This window comes from Urocampus carinirostris, chromosome 10 (assembly GCF_059441175.1).
Source record: "Urocampus carinirostris isolate Australia breed hairy pipefish chromosome 10, RoL_Ucar_1.0, whole genome shotgun sequence".
Lineage (NCBI taxonomy): Eukaryota > Metazoa > Chordata > Actinopteri > Syngnathiformes > Syngnathidae > Urocampus > Urocampus carinirostris.
In genome coordinates, this window is record NC_142358.1 from 14,206,357 (window position 1) to 14,231,252 (window position 24,896).

The window sequence follows — 24,896 nt, forward strand, 5'->3', positions numbered from 1 at the left end:
TCATCATAATGAGGAATTATAAATAAGTCCGTCCTTTGGGCTCTTTACATTTCACTTGACTGTTACCAATGTATCAATTTTTGAATTAAAGATCATCTAAAATCATTCTAGTTCCTTCAGCCAAAAACATTTCTGGCAACACACACACACAATTTTTTTAAAAACTGAATGGTTTATTTAGTTATTATCCATAATCAGTTTGAGAAAAGTCTACACTTTTGAAAATTGACACATTTGTGAGTATACAGTTTGTACAGTATTTTTGATAATAACTAGCAATCCTAGGCACTTGATGACACTGACCTAAAAAAGGTTTTATGTGATGACATGACAGAAGATACAAATAGTACAAGGACCGCTTACACAGCAAAATTTCTCTCAGTCTCAGGGGCTTGTTCTTATATTGAATCATCTGTCTGGCCGCACTGCAAAAACACCTCAGGATTTGGCCTTCCTACTTTTTCTCCGCTTCTTGGTTTTCTGTGGCTGTTGGTTTTCCACATTTTTCAATTTCTCTGAATTCTCTCCTTCATTCTCTGAAATTTCCCTCTTGGAGTTCTCTACCGCTTTCCTCTTGAGACCCTCTTGCACTACATTCTTAAATATCTTCCGCTTAGGATTTTCTTCACCTGATGCTTTGATTTTAGGACTGTCCTCTTCTGCTCCTGATGTCATGCTCTCGATACTCTCATCTTGCTCCTCAATCTCGTTTGCCATTTTCTCTGTATTATCTCCTCCATCTAACATTTCACCCTTCAAATTCTCTTCTACCGATTCACTCTTGAAACTCTCCTGAACTCCGTTCTCTGATATCTTCCACTTGGGATTTTCTTTACCTGATGCTTTTGTATTAGGACTATCCTCTTCTGCTCCTAATCTTTTGCTTTTGATACTCTCATCTTGTTCCTCAATCTGCTCCAAAGCATCCCACACTTCATCCGCATCTTCTTCCTTCAATTCCTGCTCAGCATCCGCCACGAGATCTGCCGCTTCCTCCAGCGGGCGGCTGGCGAGTAGCAGGCAGTTGAGGCGTGATTTCAGATAAACCTTATGCTGCACCCGCCGGTCTTCTAGACTGTGGATCCGCAAGAAGCGATCAAGGCCACAAGATGCTACCAGGGGTTGCGTGGCGTGACATTGCAGACTACGGACACCACCGGACAGACCTTTGAAGCAACCCCGAACTAAGCCTTTTCGCAGGTCCAGTACAGCAAGTTGACCGTGTGTGTTGCCGACCACCACTGAGCTCCCCTCGGCGGGAAGGGACAATGCTGTCAGCGGGTATTCACCGTAGGTGGCCTCCAAGACGGGGCGGCGTTGGGATGTGGAAGGGTCATACACGTGGACCTGGTGGAGAGGAATGAAATAGTTGAGCTGAACAATATCATTTCAATAAACAGTACAGTGAATTCCTGACTACAGGTCACTACTGTTTAATTAAAACGAAGCATCACGGGGGCCTCAGTCGAATGACACTATGTGATTTCAGCTCAGTGCTCTGACTGTTGAAGAGAAGAAATTCAATGAAGCATGAGTAAACGGCAAGAGTGCCTATGACACCATACAATAGCCAAATACCTTGTTATGCAATTAGTGACACACAGGTATGGATGCACAAGATTCCCACTGTCTGTAAGGTTGGCTTGGGGTACTTCCCCAAAAGTGTGTATCTCTAAACCAGATGGTATCACGTTTCTGTTTCTAATATTGGTACTGCCCAAAGGGGTGTTTCTTTCTTTCTCTGCCTTTGTTCCGCCTAAATAAATGCAGTTTGCTGGGGGAAAGGCCCCCCAAAGTTAGGAGCACGGCCAAGGAGACGGACGTGAATAAGTTCCTCCTCTCCTGGCCCCTCCCTCTCTCCAACTGCAGTTGTAAAAAGTCGAATGCTTGGTGTATCTTTTAGCGTTTGCAACTTGTAAATAGCTCTCCCACATGTAAAAGGTCGATTTAGACCCCACACTGTCCCTATGGAGTAAGATCGTGATCTTAGCAGAATCGGCGGGAAAATGTCTGGTACAGTTTAATGATACATTGTGGCACGATTAAGACACTCATTAATGGACCTGTTTGCATCTCAAAAACAAGCGTCAAATTGAATAATAATTAGATTGACATTAACATATATGCAGGAGCGTAACAAAAACATTCTCAGAACTCAATGTACTTAACTGACATTTCAGACGCCAAATTTAATTTTGTTATGAAGTGGTAATATTTTGTCCCCTCTCTATCCCTTTGACATGTGCGCAAGGAATGGAAGAGCTTTTAATCACGCGACTGATCTTTTTGACACATTCGTAGGCATGTTCATGGAAATTTTAAATTCAAATTGTCTTCTGCGCTGGTTGATTAAGAGTGACAGCGACAGACGCAGCCCGCAGACAAGTGTATTAATCACAGCAAAGTGTGTTAATTTTCGGTACTAAATCCAGAGCAATTTGTACAAAAATAGTTACGTTTCTTTACGGAATTTGAAACTGTTACACACTGCACCCTCAGTCAACTCATTTATTATCCGTGTGCAAGTACAAGTTATTCTAAAGAGTTTATTCGAGTGCATCTTTTTTCATCTTTCTTGGAGTTGAAGTAAGCCTTTGCCTACTTTCACCATTTTCATCCTACACAAAAATGAAACTAAAACTGCGTGCACGACGTCACTTTCCAGCACTCCCCCAGCCCTCATTCCTTGAACCTAATGTGTTCTCCCCGAACAGCTCTAATAAAAGCTGATAGGCACAGCACAAGGGCTCTTCGTACTCAGGCTTGTTGAAACATACTTAATAGGGAAATGTTTAACTTTTTGAGGACACCACAAACGACACACCGGTCATACTTTTAATGTTTTGCACGCAGCTTTTGATCACGTGCGCTCGGTATCTAGAATTACAGTGGTTGTCCGGTGCCTTGCAGAGTTACCTGATGGTGTCCCGTGCAGGTGACCACTTTGTCGGATCCCGGTATGAAAGCAATGTCCCTGACCCAGTGCGGCTGCTGTAGATTGAGCCAGTCGTTCCGCAGATTCTTAGCGATGAACACGGGTTTATCGGGCTTCTCCAAGTCCCAAACTTTAAGACAATTTTCCTTTCCGCCCGTTGCAACCTTATGCCGGTGCTCCGGGTTCTGCCTCATCCGAGCCACGTCGCTACCAGCGCGTATCTCCATTGCGGGCTCTCCGCTTTCGTCCCTCCACAAACGGAGCAGGCCGCTCTCCGCGCACGTCACAAGCGCTGCCCCGTTATCCAGCACACCCAAGCCGACGAAGAAACCGTCCGCTGGGTCGCCGCAACTACGGATGTCAGTGAAAATTCCCTTTTCCAGGCTGAAAGTTTTGATGGTTCCGTCCACGGCGGCGACCAGGAGCTCGCTCTCGGCTGCATCGGCCCAGCATAGCGTTCGTACCTCGTGTTGGCGACTCAAATGAGAGCTGTTGCAGAAGTTGAAGGCTTGTCTACGGGACACGCTCACGCCCTTCAAGATGCCCGTTTCTGTGCCGAGCCAAACGGTGCACGGCCGGCTGCTTTCGCCCATGACTGCGATCGAAAGCAGCTTTCACGCAGTGAAGCGACTCAAAACGCGTGTTTCCTATTTTTTGTAAACACGCGTTTCCGGATACTGGCAAGTCGCCTTTTTGTGACGTCATAAATCAACGACACAATATATTTGCTTCAATTTTTTTGAAAGGCTTTATTGAACAAAACGCAAAAACATCTCCATACAAAAAATCACAAAAATGTTGCTTTAACAGTTTAACCAAACTGTACAAACAATCCAACATACCTGCCAGGGGGGAAATAGAAAAGTTACATTAAAATACCAAAATGTTTACAAATATTGAATTGAATTGTCTTTATTGCCATTAGTATAATGGAACTTCAGGGTAAACATGTAAAAAAGGAACTCAAAGAGATAAAGATAAAAGACTGTTGGATAAATAGGCAAAACTATTTTCAATGTAAGCTTTAAATGGACGGTGTTTAATATTTAGTGCCTCTTAGTGGTACAAAAAACCTTCATTCATACCAATATTATTTTTTAGAATTATCCATTGGTCGAGGAATGTGTATTTCCTTCACATAGCTGGTAGTAGCTGTAATGGTTGTCTGGCATCTTGCTGCTACGCTCCGCGCGTTTGGCACTGAAAATCACATCCAAAGTATTTGGCATATTTTTATGAATTTCAGTTTGTTGGGTTGTGTTTAAAGGGACAATGTGTATTATTTACCATTTCTTTTAGTGGTTAAAAAAAACTCTTTAATTAATAAAAAATAATACATTGATTTGAATGATAACAAAATGTACATATCCTTTCATACAACTGTGCATTTTTAATACTAGTTGATCAAAATATTTTTATTTATTTTAGAATAAAGCTTACAGATGGAAGTGGACGTGATATAAATGCCATTTATGTTTTGTTTGGGTTTTTTTTTGCTTCATTACAAAGGAAATTGTAATAAAACGGTCAAACTACAATACAAAGTTAACAATTTTCGAGGGAACAAAATGTGCTGCAGAAAACAGAAAAATAAATCAACTAAAAAGACAAATAATAATTACGATATGTTTAACTTGATCATTAGGAATGTCAATCAATTCATCAAAAAACGCACGTTGGAGCCAATGTTCCCTCTAAGCTGTGCGCGTGCGCAATCGCGCACTGCCTGCAAATTCTCAGCGCACAAGAAAATCTATCCAGCGCAATGTTCCCTGTAAACTGCGTGTGTGCGTAATTGTGCACTACCCAGAGCTTTTCCGTGCACAAGAAAATCTAGCCAGCTCACAAAAATCAGGGCTCGAAACTGCAAATTAAGAAGCGAATTAAGTCAAAGTTACAGTGCATGAAGGTAAAAATACAAGGGTTCCCCTGACGTTGTGTTCTAAATGCGAAATTTGGAAGTTAAGGTCGAAGTAGAACGAAGTTGAGTAAAGTCGGTAGAGTTTTTCGAGAACCGGCTTCTTCGGCTCGGCTCACTAAAAGGAACCGTCTCTTTCGGGTCCTAAACGGCTCTTCAGGTTGTTTTTGCTTCTTTCATCCCTTAATGACGAAATATTATGTAAAATTATGCACAAAATGACTTAACGGAAGGGTGAATAGAACAAAAAAGAAAAAAAAACCAAAATGAAAAATTAGTGAAAAGCTGAGAACAAAATAAAACAAAAGGAAGAGAAAAAAGAAGGAAACGTCCAGAAAAAAAGCCAGAAAAAAAGAATAGACAAAGAAACAAAGGAAGAAAAGTAAATAGAGAACAAAAAGAAAAGGAAAAAATAACCACAATGAGATTTTTTTTTAAAGGAATTTAAAAAAAGAAAAAAACAAGGAAAGAGAAGAAAAAGTTTTTGTTGCACTCAAATAATTTGCCAAGATTGTACTTCCACTAAAAAATGTGATTAAATACAGTTGTGTATCATGCAACCGATTAAATAAGCCCCCAAAAATGTTAGTATTATGCGACAAAAGATAACACAAAAAAAGGAAATTGAAATCTTGTGAAAGAATTGTTGTAAAAAGAACTGACGTTTGTAGGCCGTACAACATTTTTAATAATCTCATTTTCATCTCATCTCATTAGCTGCACCGCTTATCCTCAGTAGGGTCGCGGGGGTGCTGGAGTCCATCCCAGCAATCGTCGGGCAGTGGGCAGGGGACACCCTAAACTGGTTACCAGCCAATCGCAGGGAACACAGGGACAGACAACTCGCTCGCTCATTCACACCTAGGGACAATTTGGACCGGCCAATCCACCTGAAATGCATGTCTTTGGAAATGTGGGAGGAAACCGGAGTGCCCGGAGGAAACCCACGCAAGCACGGGGAGAACATAAAAACTCTGCACAGGAAGTCCGGTAGCTGGATTTGAACCCACACAGGAAGTTCCCAAGACCTTAGAACTGTGCCATACACGCGCTAACCACTGCGCCGCCGTGCTGCCTCCTTTTCAATAATCTAGTCAATTCGTTTAAAGGTGAAAAAAAAAAAATTGCATTGCCAGAAAATCAGCAAAATGTAATGTGATGTCAAGTTTTGGACATGTTTGATAATGTTAGTTGCCACACTTGGGATTGCTGTTGCTCACTGTTGTTTCAAGCGTTGCTCACCAACGTTGGGTGAACGCTCACACCCTTAGAAAATTAGAGGGAACATTGGTTGGAGCGCATCCCAGCTATCTGTGGGCACAGGGCTGGGGACACCAGGAACATGTTGCTAGCCAGTCGCAGGGCACACAGAGACATCTCACCCGCTCATTCACACAGAGCGAGCTGCCAACGAGATCAAAGAGATCAAAGCCAGCAGAGAAGCTAATGTTGTGACTCATTTCATCTGCAATCCAGTCCAGCGTGAATGTGGATCTTTGGTGGGACAGGTACTCCGCGGTTACATTGGTGCCGTGAGCCGGATCCAACAAAACCCCCGTCTTCCGGTCACATGTCAATAGCCAAAACAAACCCCACCCCATACCAGCAGGTGGCACTGTTGGACTCATCATTGCAGAACACTTACCAAAAACTATACTCACATTTCAGCAGGAATTTCAATAAAACAAAAGTTATTATTACACCCTTTACACATATTCTGGACCGAACCCCTTTGTTGGACATAAAGGCCTTTGTTTTGCATGTGCGACAATCGGCTCCATATCAATGTAGATCAATGAGCAAATGCACAGAGTACATTTGATCTCTTAGCCATAGGTAGACATGAAAAGGGCCATATATGACCCGAGGGCCATAGATTCCGACACATGCAAAATGCAGCGACATCCAGAGGTCATATTTTACACAGTGTCTCTTTTTTGTGTTTTATTTAAAAAACATTTTTAGCAACAAATCTGTCTAAATCGATGTAAAATAACACTCTGCGCACACAATTGTCCCTTAAAACTGAGGGCATTAAATGCATCAATACCTTTCCCCTTGAGTGACGTCATTATATAGCGCCGGTCATCTGCGCATGCGTAAATGGACAGGACTCTCCATTTTGGCTCTTTGGTCTTTGAAGAAGCGGGCACTGTGTTGATACCCTGACGCCTTTTTACTTTTATAATTAGTTTGATTGCTTTGATATAAATTGAAGTGCGGATAATTTAGGTGCCACCACGATTCATTTTTATATAAACTTGAGGTCTTCCTCGTCTGGAAATGGACGGAGAAGAGGACGAAATCATGTCCGGGAGCCACTCTGGTACATACTTTTTGTCTTTGATACATAACAAACTTACCGTTCGTAGGTCCCATTATATTTCTCTTGGATTCCTTCTTTAAATTCACGTATAGATTAAGTGTCAAAGAAAATACATTACAAAAGGAAGTTGTAGGAGTTTATTACGTCATTATTTACCGTGACAGGCTGGTGTTGTTTTACTGTGAACGTGTCTGATTGATGTACGTATCAATACCGTAAGGGATTAATGGCCTCTGTTTTTTTCCTGTTTACTACTTGTCATGTAAAGTCAATTTTAGTATGACTATACCTAGGGCCTCGTGGAAGTGTCAGTCCTGTAGTATTGTGTTTCCTGTCTACAGATTTGTCATTTTGTGTTGTTCAACTTTTCAGATTGTTTTTAATTATTAAGTTACTGCTCATATGTGTTTTGATATTTTAAGTCTTAATTCTGATGGATCTCTCCATTGTCGCACACTTGCTTTGCCGCGCTTTGAACATACTATCTAAACGTTCATATAAAACCGTGACGTTCATGAAACTACTGCACAAGTATAACATCGACTTGTGCAGAAGAGGCTCTATTCAATGTTAGATTTCTTATACGATATTTAAGTACTGCCCATCCCTGTTTTGTAATGTTTTATTACGCAGATGATGGAGGAGGAACGCCAGTTCAGGATGAACACCAGTCTTCAGACGTTGAAGACATGAGCAGCAACAAACATCATTCCGAGGTCTGACTTTTTCACGTAGGAGTTTATACTCATCAGGCATGAGATTATATTTTTTTAAAGGCGGATATACTGTTTTTTTTTTGCGTGTAATGGGCATCACAAAGAAGCCTAAATTTTGATTTACAGATTGATATGACTGCAATGGAAGCAGTACTTGTGGATTTTTCAACATAGACAGGAAGTTTACCTCTTTCCAGAGTGTCATTGATAATTTTGGTCATTGGGTTGTTTGCCAAAAGCACTGAAATGTGCAAGCAGTAGAGTTTATAAATTTGCTTCGGGCAAAAAAAATTATGTCCCCAAAAAAAAAAATCCATGACATGAATTCACCAAATATGATATGCAAACCTGAAGTTTGAATGTAGTCTTAGAAAAAACTATCTATCTACCTTGGTCATATCCCTCAAGAGGGCTGACCAACAGCAAGAAAAACACATACAATAACAAAGAAAATAAAAACGAAACGCAAATATTTTGGGACCATGGCCAACCCAAACACCCAAACAAGTTAGTCACCTCGGCACCTAAGTTGGTCATGTTTTCGTCCCTCCAGATGAAACTGGGACACAAGAAAGCAGCCATGTCACTCGGGTCAGGGTGACACAAAACACTCTTTTGTTCAACAGCAGGGCCCGACAGTTTTCACTGGTTTACCCTTGCCGCATCATACAGGTGCCATGCCCATCCTTTAGAACGTGTTCAAACATCCCACTATCCTTTTACAACACCTCTCCACTCATTCCTATTACCAACAAGAGCTCTAGCTTCCACTAGATTTAGACCTCATCACTCATCACACCATCCAACCACGTCAATCGCGGCCTTCCCCTTGGTCTCCTTCCATTTACTTTTGCTCTGTAAATCCTCTTCAACACTCGCTCCTCATCCATCCTCTCCATGTGTCCAAACCAACCGAGTACTCTCTTATCCACACGCTTGCTCAGTTCCACTACCAATCTAGTTCTGTCTCTCACAAGAAAAAACATCAAATGAAAAAAATCCCTGCAAAATGTCTTTAAATTTAACCGCCAATCAATTCCATTTGAAAGTACTGTGTTTCATACCTATTTCTTCCCACTTAATTAAAGTAATCATCTTATCAGGAAGATATTTTGCCTTAAGAAATGAAAGCAATTTGCTATTAAAACACTACCATATTAGACATGGGGCTTGTAGTACAGTATGTTTTCCTGTTGTGAAGTCATTAAAAATCCAACATTGTGTCAACAGGACGAAGGCAGCAACAACGAAGAAACATCCTACAACAACCAGCAGGATGACAGTGACTCTGACGATGATGTCCGACAGCGTGATGAGAGCGACTCAGAGGCAGAGGTGCCCAATCAAAATGGCAATAAAATTCAGGGAAGTGACTCAGAGGCTGAGGCTCCCGTTCACCATGGTGATCAGGGAAGCGACTCCGAGGCTGAAGCTCCTGTTCGCCGCGATAACCAGGGAAGCGATTCGGACAGCGAGGCTCCAGTTCGTCGCAATGACCAGGGAAGCGACTCGGAGGCTGAGGGTCCTGTTAGCCGCAACGACCAAGGGAGTGACTCGGAAGCTGAGGCTCCTATTCGCCGCAATGACCAGGAAAGTGACTCAGATGCAGAACGTCCAAAGCCTGCTGATAGTGACGACGATGAAGAATCTTTTGGTAAACGCAGGATGAGTGTATCAGAGGACGATGAGGAGGCGCCCTTTAAAAAAGCCGACGAGGAAAGGAAGGCATCGTCCCCCATGCAGGCCAGGGGTAGCAGTTCAGAAATTGAAGATGGTGGTAGCAAAGCACCAGCTGTGGAGAGTGACTCTGACAATGAGGACGCCAAAGCAAAAAATGCTGCTGACAGTGACTCTGACACAGACGCGCCGACCAGACGCAAGGCGGCTGCGGTTTTGGACTCTGACGAAGACTCAGACGTACAACAGGGAGAGCCTGAGAGGAAACGCGAACGAGGAGGCAAGTGGAAAGCTGTCATGCGGTCGGACAGTGAGGACGACGAAGAGAACGGGGGAAGCGAGGGGAAAAACAAAGCTGCCAATAATCTACAAAGTGACGACAAAATGGAGGCTCCGACAAAAGCATCAGAGAGCAGTGATGATGACGATGAGCAACCAAGTAATTATTTCAACACTCATCACCTTCCCCAATGTTTCATTGTGTAATGTGTAGAAAATGTATGTTTTGTTTTAAAGGTAAAGGTTGTCTTTTAGACAGGAAACTGGTTGGTGCCAACATTTTGCTTTTAATTGGAGCTATGTTTGTGTGAACCAGCAATTAATTGTGAATATTTGTGTGTTATAGCGAAGAGGAAGAAAGCAATTTTATCAGACAGTGAGGAAGACGAGGAGATGGAAAAACCAGGTGAGAAGAGGCCGTCTAAATTAGTTCTATTCATTGCATGTTGTAATTGCCGTATTTTCTGGACTAGAAAAAGCACCCAAAAACCACAAATTGGCCAGAATTTGAATGTGCGCCATATAATATCGTGCGCCTTGTATGCTGACAAAATTGGTAATGCATTATTGCTGACCACAAATGCATATCAATGGTGGCAATGAGGATTGAACCAGAAAGCAATGTTGAGATCGCAGAATCCTAACCCTCAGGTTGCAAGATAAACTGATAGTTGTTCTCAATTGCATAACGTTGAATACAACAGGTATAAAACCCGAACTGCAGTGAGGAGAGCGGTGTACCTTATCCAATTGGTCGCTAGGAATACAGCCAGCACATAAAAAGCCTTTGTGTCTTACCCCAACATGACACATTTTAGTCACAGTACCAGATAGATATGTTAGAGTAGAAACAATATTGTTTCACTTTTTCTCCGCTCAAACTAAGCATTTTAAGTGACAGACGTTTTGAATACATGCATCCATCTGTTTGTTTTTGTTTTCGGATGACCAAATTACTTACCACAATGCCTTCTCGGTTTAGAATTTCGCGCGCTTCACAAAGACTTTGCGAGTCGGCTGTGCCACAGACCGGTTTAATGTCTGACAAAGTTCTTGCGGCCCGTCCTGATAACATCAACAATTTGGTAGTGGCTAAAAATATTATTATGATGAGATCAAAGCCAACGCTTTTTGTCGTTTGTATGCTAATGGTCTAGTGGATAGAATCCAGCTTTTTCCCTGATACGATCCTGGTTCAATACCTGTTGTATCCAATTGTATGTAATTGTGATCAGCAATATTCCGACTGATCGATCAATGCACATTTTCTGTGCAACACCAGCTCTTCAACTAGTTTTGATTCCATGAACCTAAATGTCTGGTGCTCCTTGCATATGGAAAAAAATAACACAGAAGACAAATTTTTTTAGGGGTGAGCCATGTATTGCAGAAAATTCAGTATTCTTTTTTGTCCATAGGGAAGTTTTTACCTTTTAAATTTGTCCCACGGAATACCATTATGATAAAGCATTTTCAACAATCTTTGTATTTTGTTTTATATCTGGTTTTGTTTGCTCAGTTGTAAAGAAGAGTCGTGCTGTGTCTGACGACGATAACTCAGACAGCGAAGTTGAGTCAGGAGGAATTGATAAGAGCATGGCGGCCAAGCTCCGGGAACTTGGTTCCGACAGCAGCAGCGATGACGACAACCGTTCCAAGAGCGCGATGGAGAACAAGGACGAGAAAGCGCTTTTTGGGAGTGACAGTGACGATGACAACCAGGAAGAGTGAGTGTAATTTACCCAGAGTACACACACACACACACACAGTAGTCATATTTTTTGTTCAATCTTTGGTTGAAACCAGGGTTGCTTCAAGTGATGTCATAATTTTGTTTTATGTGTCTTTAAAGGAAAATGATTGCAGACATCTTTGGAGAGTCTGGAGATGAGGAGGAGGAGGAGTTCACTGTAAGTACGACAAAGTCCTGCACATAAGGGTGCTTATAGCAACAAGACACTGTCTGTTACACTTGTCATTTTGAACAAAACAAAGAAATGTATAAACTACATGAATATATCAGAGAATATTCTAAATGGCGCACAAAGAAGTGTCTCATTTTTTTACAAGCTGCCTCAATGACCATTAATTTGTCCAGTACTACATATATTGTTTTAATAATAATTTTCACTACAGTATAGTTTAAACTTCGATCACACTTATTCACAATAGCGTTGGTTTTTGATTATGATAGATAATTAGGTGCAAATACAGAACTGGATTTTTAAGGTTTTCCACCCTTTTGATATCACAGTATTTTTGTCTTGCATGCATGCATCCCACATTTATATGGTGACAGATTATAATGCTACCTCTGTGTTTATGCATGCAGGGCTTCAACCAAGAGGATCTGGAGGGTGACAAAAAGGAGACCAAAGAGAAGCAGCAGCAAGTGGAGGACTCTGACTCTGATGAGGGTGTCCGCCGAGGAAGTCAAGAGTAAGTATCCGTCCACTAATTTGTGCACTTGTGCACACCACATATTCTAAACATATTCATGTTTTGTCCGCATCAACAGTCAAATATAAATGGGATGCATTTACATATCGCTTTTCAAGTCACTGAGGACCTCCCAAATCGCTTTACAATTTGCTTCACATTTACCCATTCACACACCGATAGCAGCGTCAGCCATGCAAGGCAACTACCTGCTTATCGGGGGCACTTCGACCTATAACACGAAGCAAGGAATCAAACTTGCTCCGTCTTGATCCCAAGACCTGAGATCCACTCATTGCCCTTTTTGGAATCCCGACACCACCACACCAATCTAAACCATCACAAACTATCATTTCTTTTTCCACCCTACTTGCGAGGAGGCTCCATGCATCCATTATATGCACCGCTTTTCCTCAGTAGGGTCGCGGGGGTGCTGGAGCCGATTCCAGCTATCCTCGGACAGTGGGCAGGGGACACCCTGAACTGGTTCGCAGCCAGGTGCAGGGCACACATAGACAGACAACTCACTCATTCACACCTAGGGACAATTTAAGGCGGCCAATTAACCTGACATGCATGTTTTTGGAATGTGGAAAGAAACCGGACTGCCCAAATGAAACCCATGCAAGCACGGGGAGAACATGCAAACTCCTCACAGGATGTGTGTGTGTGTATATATATCTATATATATATATGTGTGTATGTGTATGATATATATATAAAATGTGTGTGTGTATATATAGTTTTTTCATAATTTTTTGTGATTTTTTTTTTTCTGGATGTGTGAATGAATATTTTGTTTAGGCGGGAAATGTAATATTTACAAATAGTTTTTTTAATGGAGACCCCTATGTTTACCGTCTCCTTCAATCTTCTGTAACACCAGTCAAGACAAAATGTATATAAATATATTTGAGAAAAAAAGTAAGCAGTATTCTTTCATATATATATATATATACCGGTGTGTATATATATATATATATATATATATATATATATATAATCACGGCGGCTCATTGGTTAGCGCGTGTGCGGCACAGTTCTGAGGTCATGAGATCAAACCTCCTGTGTGGAGTTTGTATGTTCTCCCCATGCTTGCGTCGGTTTCCTCTTGGCGCTCCGGTTTCCTCCCACATCCCCAAAACATGCATGTCAGGTTAATTGGCCGGTCCAAATTGTCCCTCGGTGTGAATGAGCGAGCGAATTCTCTCTCCCTGTGTGCCCTGTGATTGGCTGGCAACCGGTTCAGGGTGTCCCCTGCCCACTGCCCGAAGATAGTTGGGATGGGCTCCAGCACCCCCGCGACCCTACTGAGGATAAGCGGTGCAGATAATGGATGGATATATATATATATATATATATATATATATATATATTTAGGGGGGGTAACCGACAGCAAGACAAACACATACAAAAAGTATCATGTGCATTTACTTGTTTCTATTTGTCTGGATGTATCCCTCATTGGAAACTGAACTGCTCGTCCATGTTAAAAAAACAATGTATGTTTGTTGTTTATACATTCCTGTTTTTACTTTTCGTGTGTTTAGTACCAGCTTCATGTCAGACTTTGACATCATGCTGGCTCGCAAGAAGGCCATGAGCGGCAAGCGGCGGCGGCACCGAGACGGAGGAACGTTTATCAGTGATGCTGACGACGTGGTCAGCGCCATGATCACCAAAATGAACGAGGCAGCAGAGGTATGGCAGTAAAATCAATTAAAATACACCACTATACACTACTTTTACTTATTAATAGACCATATTTACATGTCTTGTTATTCAAGGAGGACAGAACATTGAACACTGCCAAGAAACCGGCCCTGAAGAAGCTCACACTCCTTCCTCAAGTGGTGATGCACCTAAAGAAGTAATTTTTGCTCATTAATTTGCATGGTTTTATTAAACTATAAAAGGATATACTCTGATGGTGTTAAATTTGTTAGGACTAAACATATATGCACAAATGGAAAGATCTGTCGACTGTGATTTACTGGTATTCATACCAAATGTATCACAGATGTGATCCAAACTCAAAGACCTATCATGTGTTTACTTAGGCAGGACCTTAAGGAGACGTTCATTGACAGCGGTGTTATGTCTGCCATCAAAGAATGGATTAGCCCACTTCCTGACAAGTCGTTGCCAGCACTACGGATTCGAGAGGAGCTGCTCAGGATCCTGCAGGAAGTGAGTACCAACAGTTCGTATTCATTGTTCTAAAGCGTTCATTTATTTTAAAAACGGCGACCCACCCCACTTATCATATGGCACGTCTGATAATATGATGCTAATATTTTTGCCTAAAGCTGCCTAGTGTGAGTCAGGAAACACTGAAGCACAGTGGGATTGGTCGTGCCGTCATGTTCCTGTACAAGCACCCCAAAGAATCTCGATCCAACAAAGACCTGGCCCTCAAACTTATCAGTAAAACAGGCTTATCATTCCTTTTTGTTTTTGTTTTTTTTTCTTTTTCATTTTCATCTTCCCGCTAACATCAATTTCCGTTATCATAGACGAATGGTCACGTCCCATCTTCGGTCTGACATCCAATTACAAAGGAATGACGCGAGAAGAGCGACAGCAGCGTGACCTGGACCAGCAGATGCCTCAGCGCAGGCGACTCAGGTACTATTACTATTTATTTCCTGTTTTCCCTGGCAGCATTTCTTGCTTAATTGTTTCCCTTTTTCACCTGTAATGTATCGAAACCTATTATCCTCTCGTATTTTCATCATCATAATTTATCATATTCCATAGGGCTGGGCAAAATAGCCATGAAATATAGTGTAGGTTGAATCATTTTAATTTTTTTCCACAAACATCGGATTACAACGACTAAACACCTTTTCCCTTCATGTGTGAGATGTTTCCATAATGCTAATACCGGTACATGTCTTTGTACACTTGATTTAGTTATTTAAAATGGATAGTTTGCCCAGTTCTGTTCTCCATTGTCTGCTGTCTTCCTTCGCTACTTTTCCTCTTCTTCCTCCTCCATTTCCTTTTCTTCATCGTCCTCAGTCAAGCTCAGAAGGTGGAGAGGGCAGTGGAGCCAGACGTCTTCTCTCCACCTAGCAGGTTCTAGCTTCGCCATCATCACGCATGTTTCATGAGGAAAACATGTGACCCACTTACTGTACTTGCTTCTTCTCATTCCTTTTCTAAATTTCAAGCTTCTATTCTTTTTACATGTCCCCAAATATAAACATTGGTCAATTTGGATGCATTTGACTGTGTTAACTCAGTGGTAGCACTGTCCTAACTGTCTGGTAGGTTTTGATTTGGCTTGTTTTCAAGTATGAGACAATACATTCAGAGGAACTACAGTTAAGCCTTGCTTTCACTAGTAAACCCAACTAAAAAGTTAAGGTAAAACGAAATGTTGGTTGATTGGTTGGATCCCTTGACCACTTAGGTCTCTTAGGGGCACCTTTTCCTGTGGTGTGTCTTGGGCAAGTACAGCCTGGTGGCGCCCATACCTCTCCAGGCCAACTTGTGATTCCACCCGGTCTCAAACTGGTGATCTTTCGCATGCTATGAAAACAAAAGCAACATTTCCTCTAAGGAGTCATGACAATCAAGTTAATGTGTTCCTGAAACTTAAGAAGATTATCTAACACGAAACGTTTATAGTTAGGTCCGTCCAATTAGATTTGCCATTATAGCTTATATTGAAACTGTAAGGCTTTAATTCATGGCAGGTTTAACTCACTATTTTTAATTCAAAGTCAAGCTGATTCTGTTATAATCTGTTATGGTCAAGTAGATTTGAGATAAGTGAAGTAAACCTTTAACTACAACCAACTACTTTTAAACTTGGAATCCATATTGTTTTTAATGTACCGTATTTTCCGCACTATAAGGCGAACCGTGTTATAAGGTGCACCTTCAATGAATGATATATTTTTAAACTTTTTCCATACATAAGGCACACCGCATTATAAGGCGCTATAAGTGCATGCTGGTTTAAGATCAGGTAATTGTGCAATTTTGTAATTGTAATCCTGTGCAGTCCTTCGAGACATTTTTGTAATTAAGGGCTATATAAATAAATTTGACTTGACTTTGCTACAGTAGAGGATGTAGTTATGTTATGCAACCTTTAGATGGTGCAGCGCTAAAGGGAATGTCAACAAAACAGTCAGATAGGTCAGTCAAATTTTGTTAATAAATAACAAACAAGCTTTCCATAATCTTAATTCGCTCCCAAAATGAATAAACGGCTGTTTTATTATTTTCTCTGAGGTAAGGCATTTTCGTGACACATCTTTGAACAACAGCAAGGCATAACATTTTACTTTTCCTCCATTTAGTCAACACGCAAAAAAACGTCTGATACTGTTATGGTAAATTAAACGTTAGTGCAATTGCAATATAGTGACACTCGTAATGTGCAAAAACAACAAGTGCAAAACAATAACATTAAAGCAATAACATAATAACTGTAAAATGTAAAACGTAAACACACACCAAGTAGGACCCCCTCTGAATTCTTTAATGTTAAGTTTCTGTGCCAGCGCTGTTGCCTTCATTCGAATAGTTATTTTACTGACACTTCTACTTGCTGCTCTTTGTTCAACAACCCACTGTTCAAGTGTGTCCTCTAACTGTGGCCATCTTGCTTTATTGCCACGGAAACTTTGTTTAGTCTTCTTTACTTGGCGCAGCTTATCCTCATGCTTCCTCCACTTGTTGCTGCTCTATTTCCGTGTTCTACTGCGTGACTGATCGCCTTGAGTTTAAACTCTGCGTTGTAAGCGTGTCTCTTAATAGGAGCCATTTCAGGGTCTTTATACAAACGCACAAATAAAAGAGAATCGTTGTCTAATATTTCCCAGTATGCACAGCGCACTTCTTCTACGCGAAAAATGGAGTCGGTGGCTGCTTCTCTTAGTTGCGAGACCTTGCAATTAGATATTGATCCATATATAAGGCGCACCGGATTATAAGGCGCATAGTCAGCTTTAAAAAAATTAATCAGATTTTAGGTGCGCCTTATAGTGCGGAAAATACGGTAATTTAAATAAGTCTCTTAATCCATTCTATTTTTTTTTTTTATCATAATCTGTGTCAGCATTTTATTAAATGAATAAATTAACATGACTCGTACCTTTTATTGAACACAATACCATATTCTATGAGCATTGTAGTCTGACTGTGTTTGAACCCATTGGTTTTATGGGATATGAAATAATCCAAGGATTTGAAAGATACTTTGAAACTCGTGTAATATTTGAAGGCTTCTCTATTCAAGCAATTTTGCTCAAAATAATTACTGCCAAATAGAACAGTAAAACTAGAACAATGAGTTCCACTGTGACCTATGCGCAATCTATATATTCACATCGCTGGCGGGTGCCAAAGTTTTCTGTGTTCAAATGTTTCGGGGCGGCAGTAGCTCAGGAGGTAGAGCGATCGTTTTAGGATTAAGGGATCCCAGTTCGAATCCCGGCTTGTCCGTGTTACATGCCGAAGTGTCCTTGGGTAAGACACTGAACCCCCAATACCCCCAATAAGCAGGTTAGCGCCTTACATGGCTGCACAGATCACGGCCGCTATTGGGAAATGTGAAGCACAATGTAAAGCGCTTTGGGAAGTCATTGACTTGAAAAGCGCTACATAAATGCAGATCATTTCTTTTCATTTCATTTTGACACCATCTGATTTGCAGTGGATCATAACCGCATGAGCAGTTTGAATCAACACTTCTCATCGCCATTGTTTTCATTTTTTCCTTATTTTTCATTCTAGTTCGGGTGGACAGACTCCCCGTCGAGACTTGGAGAAACAGTTGACAGGAGAGGAAAAGTGAGTATCATTAAAAAGAGTAATCTTCTATCAGTATTAGATGTATATTGTGCTTTTCTGGGTAATCAATGGACCCAAGTACTGGTGACCATTTTCCTGATGGTGTTTATGTCCACAGAGCACTCCGACCAGGCGACCCAGGCTTTTGCGCTAGGGCCCGAGTACCAATGCCTTCTAACAAAGACTACGTAGTTCGACCCAAATGGAATGTGGAGATGGAGTCCAGTCGGGTGAGTCCCCCACACTGTTTTGTAGCTTTACAGTATGAGGGACAGGAGCAAAATAAGCTTTAGCTTTATTCTGGCAGCCCTTTTTTCCCTGTTTCCATTCAAATTTGCTTGGGAATTAGGTAATTCTTTGAACTGATTGGAACGTTTTTACTCAGAATAGTTGAAGAAAAAAAACAACAATTCAATATAATTGCTCTTCAGTGGAGATTTGTAAACTATGATGTAAGATCGTCACTAAGGGATCATTGAGAATTGTTCTACTTTTGTGTAGCTCAAAAATGTACGGCACTCTCCGGAACGCTTGTTTTTAGAAAGTTCCGACCTACAAATGAGATTTGCTTTTCCCCCTCAGGGTTCTATGAAGAAGGGGATGTCCCGGGTGGACAAGCAAATGCGCCGTTTCGCAGATATCCGTCGTCTCACCAAGCCAGGACACGCTGTTAAAATCAGTGTGGAGGGAAATCGTATGCCTCTCTGATTTTAACTTCAGTCGAGATTACTTACAATTTCTATACGTTTATTTTCCCTGCTTTTTTTAATGTTTTGTTCCACTCTACATAAGAGTTCTAACTCTGCTGCCAGATGGACACGGTCTCAGTTAAAATATGTCCTTTATTCCAAATGATAAAATTGTCAAATGATGGTTATTAGGTAGGGACATATATTACACAGGTAGCCACCAGGGGATGGCGCATTCTCTGCTTATTCTCCAACTCGACCTCCTCAAGTAATGGAATGTCCCGGGTCAGTTTGTATTTTTTCTGTGCACTGTTCTTTTCTGGGCCCAGGATCCTTTTTTAAATAAAAAAATGAAAGCTCTTACTCTCATTCATGCGTTATTATCAATCATTGCACGTTTTTTTCACTCAAAAACCTGTAATGTTGACATTAGCATTAGGTGAGATGTTCACAGCAGTGGCTGGACAACTCTATGCTGATCATATCTTCATTGTGAACAACATTACCGTGCTAAGCCTGAGGAAATAGTGTGAATAAAATACTCTGAATGGCGACATAAATGAGTCTTGTTAACGAGTGAGGAACGGTAGATTGACAGACGGGTCAGTGCAGCGTCTGCCGTTATTCGGACTCTGTACCGGTCCGTCGTGGTGAAGAGGAAGCTGAGCCGAAAGGCAAAGCTCTCGATCTACCAGTCGATATACGTTCCGACCCTCACCTATGGTCATGAACTTTGCGTTATGACCGAAAGAACAGGAACCCGGATACAAGTGACTGAAATGAGTTTCCTCTGCAGGGTGTCTGGGTTCTCCCTGAGAGATAAGGTGAGAAGCTCAGTCATCCGGGAGGGACTCTGTGTAGAGCCACTGCTCCTCCGCATTGAGAGGAGCCAGTTGAGGTGCCTCGGGCATCTGATAAGGATGCCTCCTGGACGCCTCCCTCGGGAGGTGTTCCGGGCATGTCCCACTGGCAGGAGGCCCCGGGGACGACCCAGGACAGGCGGGAGAGACTATGTCTCTAGGCTGGCCTGGGAACGCTTCGGGATCCCGTCGGATGAACTGGGGATAGGGATGTCTGGGCTTCCCTTTTAAGGCTGCTGTCCCCGCGACCCGACCCCGGATAAGCGGAAGACGATGGATGGACGATATAAAGGACCAGGAACCGAAAATCTTTTTTTTTCTTATGACTCATTGTATAAGTGTGATCCAACGGTGTTATGTCATCATGTCAACGCTTTGAACTGTGGCATCGGTAATTATATTTTGACTTGTTGGAACTGTCATTTCTACAACCCCGTCATCTGTAAAATTATTTAAAAATAACAATCCCTTGCCTGACTGTAATGGGAATTATTACCTACACAAATCAGTCCTAGTTGTCTACTTGTAGTTGCAGTTTTGGCAACTACATGCCGGTAAGTTGTAAGCAACTACTAGATTTCTATCTGTCTACCCTGGTCATATCCCTTGAGAGGGGTGACCAACAGCAAGACAAACCCAACACAAAAAACAAAGAAAATTAAAAAAGGGAAAAAGTAGCAAACATTTTCGGACCATGGCCAACCCTAATGCCCAAACACCCAAACAAGTTGAGCACCTCTGCATCCAAGTTTGTCATGCTTCCGACCATGTCACTCGGGTCACGGTGACACAACACACTTCTGTTCCACAACAGGGCCCGACAGCTTTCACTGGTTTACCCCTGCCGCATCATATGGAGTCCCAGCCCATCCTTAAGAACGCGTCCACAATCCCACTATCCTTTTACAAACACCTCTCCACTCATTCCTATCACCAACAAGAGCTCTAACTTCCACTAAATTTAGACCTCTTTCCTGCAGTGCACTCATAACACCATCCATCCATGTAAATCGTGGCCTTTCTCTTGGTCTCCTTCTATTTACTTATGCTGGTCTACTTGTGATCCCAAGAGCCAAGAAGACATCCGGGTCCCGGTGCTGTGGAATACTTTACCCTTTGAGATTCGATCTGCAACCTTAGTGGAACTGTTTAATCTAGGCTTAAAACAAACTTCAATTCTCTAATTTATGAATGACCTATATTTCATGCATCCTGGAAGGGTGATGACCTCATGTGCAGTCCCTTCTCAAGGTTTCTTCATTTTCCTCATGCTGCAGTTTTTGAGTTTTTCCTTGCCTTAATGTAGGTTTTAGACCAGGGTATGGTGTCATAATAGTAGTCTGTGATAGTGAGTGCAGCCCTTTGAGACTTCTTGTGAATAAGGGATATACGAATAAACATGACTTGATTCAATGACTTAATTTCTGAGAATAATCTTTTTGAATTTACACAGTCAGGATTAAGGGTTTATCACTCAACTGGGACAGACCTGGTTAAAGTAAACCATAATGTTCTGGCAATTGACGCTTCATCGCTGTTGGTGCTGCTGGACCATAATATCTAAGTAGATCGGCTGGAAAAGGGATTGATCTCTTGAACAGTTCTACCTATGTTAGATATGGTTATATGACCTCTGAGCCTTTTAGTGTTACCTGTCGTGTTCCACAGGGCTCAGTATTGGTCCTCTTTTTTTATTCGCATGTACAGTGGAACCTCGGCTCTCGACCAAAATCCGTTTCAGAACCCTGTTCGAAAAGCGATTTGTTCGAAAACCGAAATCATTTTTCCCATTACAAATATTGTAAATCGTTTTAATCCGTTCCAACACCCTGAATGTTTACCTTTAAGACACAAATAACATAAACATAAATGTAACCCAGGCTAATCATACGTTCGCGTTATCGTAATCTTCCGTACGAAAGATTACGCTAACATAAACGTGTAAAAATTAAAAAAGAAAAGAATTATGATTAGGATTTTTTACCTTTGTGGTGGTCAGCAGAAGGCGCAGGTGGACGGTGGAGAGGGATTGAGGAGGAAGGAAAATTATTGTTTGGAAGGAGAGTCCCCTTCCATAAAAACTTTGGGGAGCTCTTCTGTTTGAGGGGTGCTCACACGTTCAAATCTCTTTGCTACGGCTGACTCGGCTACAGGATGTTCTTTTCTCTTAAAATATCTATCCAATGACACTTGCTTCTGCCTTCTTTTTAGCACTTTTCGGAAGTTGTTCCTGACATTGTCGTAAAGTAATTGATGACTCTGGTGGCTGCAGCTTCATCGGGGTGGTGGAGTTCGACGAAATTTTGTAACTCGGCCCATTTGCTACACATTTGTTCAATCTCGGACGTACCCTAGTGTAGTGGAGGTGCAATTGCACCTGAGAAAATTAAAAAGAGTAAAAAAAGTGATGTGAAACATCCACCCCTAGACGGTACGACTGCACTACAGTTAGCCATAGCTGTATCGCGGAATACTTAACGTGGTTTTGCGACTTCACGTATTTTCATCACCCGTACGCCGCTCAGCATCCCATCCTCGCGTACGCACTCACGCGTCGTACCGGCGTTCGAACTCCGTTTTTTGTTCGAACTAGGAAGCAAGAATTTCTCTAATTTTTTTTTTCGGACTCCGATTTGTTCAACTGTGAGTCGTTCGAAAACCGAGGTTCCACTGTATATGCTTTCGATAGGTGTTATTATTTGTAAGTATAATATGAGTTTCCAATTCTATGCAGATAACATTCAACTGTATCTTCCAATGGAGGAATCTCCTACCTTAAGTTGTAGAATTTTGAAGGCATGCCTCACTGAGATAAATGGACGAATGTCACTTAACTTGTTGCGTCTCAACCCTGAAAAATCACTGAAATGTTAATAATTGGCACATCTCAGTGCTGTGACGTGCTGCTTTGAAACTTGACAAATGTAATATCCAGAGTGACTCGGTCAGAAATTTTAGTGTCACTTTTGACCCTGATTTGTATTGGTTAACACGTTAAAAATATTACTAGAACAGCTTTTTCTATCTTTGCAACATTGCTAAAATTCACCCAATGCTGTCCCAGTCTGTACTGAGATAATAAATCATGTGTTTTTACCTCCCATCTTTATAACTGTAATGTACTACTCTCCGGTCTCCTGACATCTTGCATCAAAGGCCTGGAGCGAGGCTTTTAACCCCTCAACGTTCTGACGGCCCGCTGGCGGACCGTTGATAAACAAATACTTGCCTGTACATTGTCACCGAAATACATCATGTCACATATCATTGGAAAGATTAAAATATTGGGATTCAAGATGTATACTTGTCACAGAAACATCAGAATCAGTCTGTGACAAGATACCCGAAAACTATAAAGCCGGTGTTGCTCACACATTCCGTCCCCTGGTAGTCATCAAATGAGTTGAGTGTACGCAAACATGGAGTCGTTACTTCCACGACTGTCCAGTGGATCCAACCGTGTAAAATATGTACTCCAGTAACTGATTCAAATGATGATTGACACATTGGTTAGCCAATGAGATTCTGAAAAGAACGATACACAGATTCACTGTATTCAAAATACACCCCAAAATAAAGGTGCCACGTTTGATTCATTTTTACGCACCATTTTTATGTGCAAGTGTGCACAATCATTGATTGACTTCTAGAAAGAAAATATTTACAATACCTGGTCTCCGGGTCAAATTTGATCACAATCTGAAAAACTAAAAATTGAATTTTATGCATTTTTCTGAAGCTAACCCAAGGCTTTTTCTAAGTGGCTGTTTGTAGACGACCAGTTTGCAGCTCTGAAACCTCTGCAACTGTGTATTTTACTTTGGCCAGTTTTTAGACATTGTGAAAGAGTTGTATTATTATATATCATTAATACACAAAGAGGTAAGTATTAGTTTCAGGAGCGAGCAGCAGCAAGTCAACTGCAGGAGAGAGAGTGGGAAAGGTGAGAGGAGAGAGAGTGGGAAAGGTGAGATGGCACAACATTCATTTGGACAGGTAACTTAAAATTAGTTTTATCTGGTTATATCAGTATCAGAAATTATTTTCCCCCCATTTTATTAACACTCCACTTATTGAAACATGAATATTTTGTTTGTTTGTTTGTACATGATTCAATTGTTTGTTTGTTTGTACATGATTCAAATTGAATCTTTTCTTCCGGCGCCGTCACGAATGGCATTCACTCCAGCAGCTCCTGTGTTATTTTCGATTGTTCTCGATTGTTCTCAGCTCAGGGATGCTGCTGGAAATGTGAATTTCCCTTCGGGGATGAACAAAGTATCTATCTATCTATCTATCTATCTATCTATCTATCTATCTATCTATCTATCTATCTATCTATCTATCTATCTATCTATCTATCTATCTATCTATCTATCTATCTATCTATCTATCTATCTATCTATCTATCTATCTATCTAAACGTTTGATTTCTCTTTCAAGAACTCAGTCATTGTGCACACTTGAGCGTGATGATTCCAGGTAAAAATGTATCCCGAGTGCATTACGCACATTTATTTTCAGCTCAGATGAGAATACACATCGTAAATATGAATATATTTATGTTGGAAATTGTATTGGCTAACCAATGTGTCACTCATCATTTGAATCGGTCACAACTGGTTGAAGATTTTTCAAGCCAAAGTAGGTCATTTTTGTTTTTCAATTCAGTCCCTCATAGGCCATCGCAGGCTAAGGACTGATAAAAAAAAAACAACTTGCAATTAGTCTAGAGTTGTGTAAATCAAAAGGTCAGATACTAACAGCCATATTCAAAATGATCCTATGAGTTGGTTTACTTTCATAAGGGACGAGTGAGGCGAAACAAACAGGTTTCAACATGGACAGTCAAACGATGCAAAAATGCTTTTGGGCTAGACAGATAGATAGATACTTTATTCATCCCCGCAGGGAAATTCACATTTTTTGATCTGTTGGTATCATTGTGTGATGGAGTAAATATTTTTACAATGTTGCATTAACTGAACTGTCGTGAATATAACGAGACCATTTTTTGCTGAGAATCATGTTATCAGCTGACTATGAGTACATTATTGGTGAGCTATACTGGTTTTATAGTTTTTAGGTATCTTGATTTGGACCAATGGTTCCCAAACTTTAGCAGGCTGGGGCCCCCCTTGGCTCCCCCGTGTATTACTCATTTCCTATATTTCATGCTGTCTATTGATGCCATTGCAACATCCATTGCAGCCTAGTCATCCTGGAAAGGGGTTTACCTCATGGGT

At 41.3% G+C, this 24,896-nt stretch overlaps 2 protein-coding genes across 4 annotated transcripts; one reads left to right on the forward strand and one right to left on the reverse strand.

Annotated features, from left to right (window-relative positions):
* Positions 1–293: 293 nt before the first annotated feature.
* wdr74 (WD repeat domain 74) lies at positions 294–3,630 on the reverse strand. Its single transcript, XM_088346232.1, has 2 exons — positions 2,917–3,630; positions 294–1,347 (listed from the first exon to the last, which is right to left on the reverse strand). The coding sequence occupies exons 1-2, from the start codon at positions 3,526–3,528 to the stop codon at positions 439–441; spliced, it is 1,521 nt and encodes a 506-aa protein (XP_088202358.1). The 5' UTR covers positions 3,529–3,630; the 3' UTR covers positions 294–438.
* Positions 3,631–6,936: 3,306 nt separating this feature from the next.
* Positions 6,937–19,159, forward strand: iws1 (interacts with SUPT6H, CTD assembly factor 1). 3 transcript variants are annotated; one of them, XM_088346229.1, is made up of 16 exons: positions 7,439–7,748; positions 7,813–7,895; positions 9,126–9,230; positions 9,306–10,011; positions 10,198–10,257; positions 11,371–11,578; positions 11,704–11,761; positions 12,184–12,290; positions 13,841–13,991; positions 14,078–14,160; positions 14,351–14,480; positions 14,600–14,717; positions 14,807–14,918; positions 18,045–18,101; positions 18,220–18,331; positions 18,684–19,159. In XM_088346229.1, exons 1-16 carry the CDS (start codon positions 7,613–7,615, stop codon positions 18,807–18,809), a joined length of 2,352 nt encoding a protein of 783 aa, XP_088202355.1. In that variant the 5' UTR covers positions 7,439–7,612; the 3' UTR covers positions 18,810–19,159. The 3 variants fall into 3 exon arrangements, with proteins under 3 accessions (XP_088202356.1, XP_088202355.1, XP_088202353.1); XM_088346230.1 differs by lacking the exon at positions 7,439–7,748 and adding an exon at positions 6,937–7,179 and having other exon boundaries at positions 9,126–10,011; XM_088346227.1 differs by having other exon boundaries at positions 9,126–10,011.
* The last annotated feature ends 5,737 nt before the right edge of the window (positions 19,160–24,896 follow it).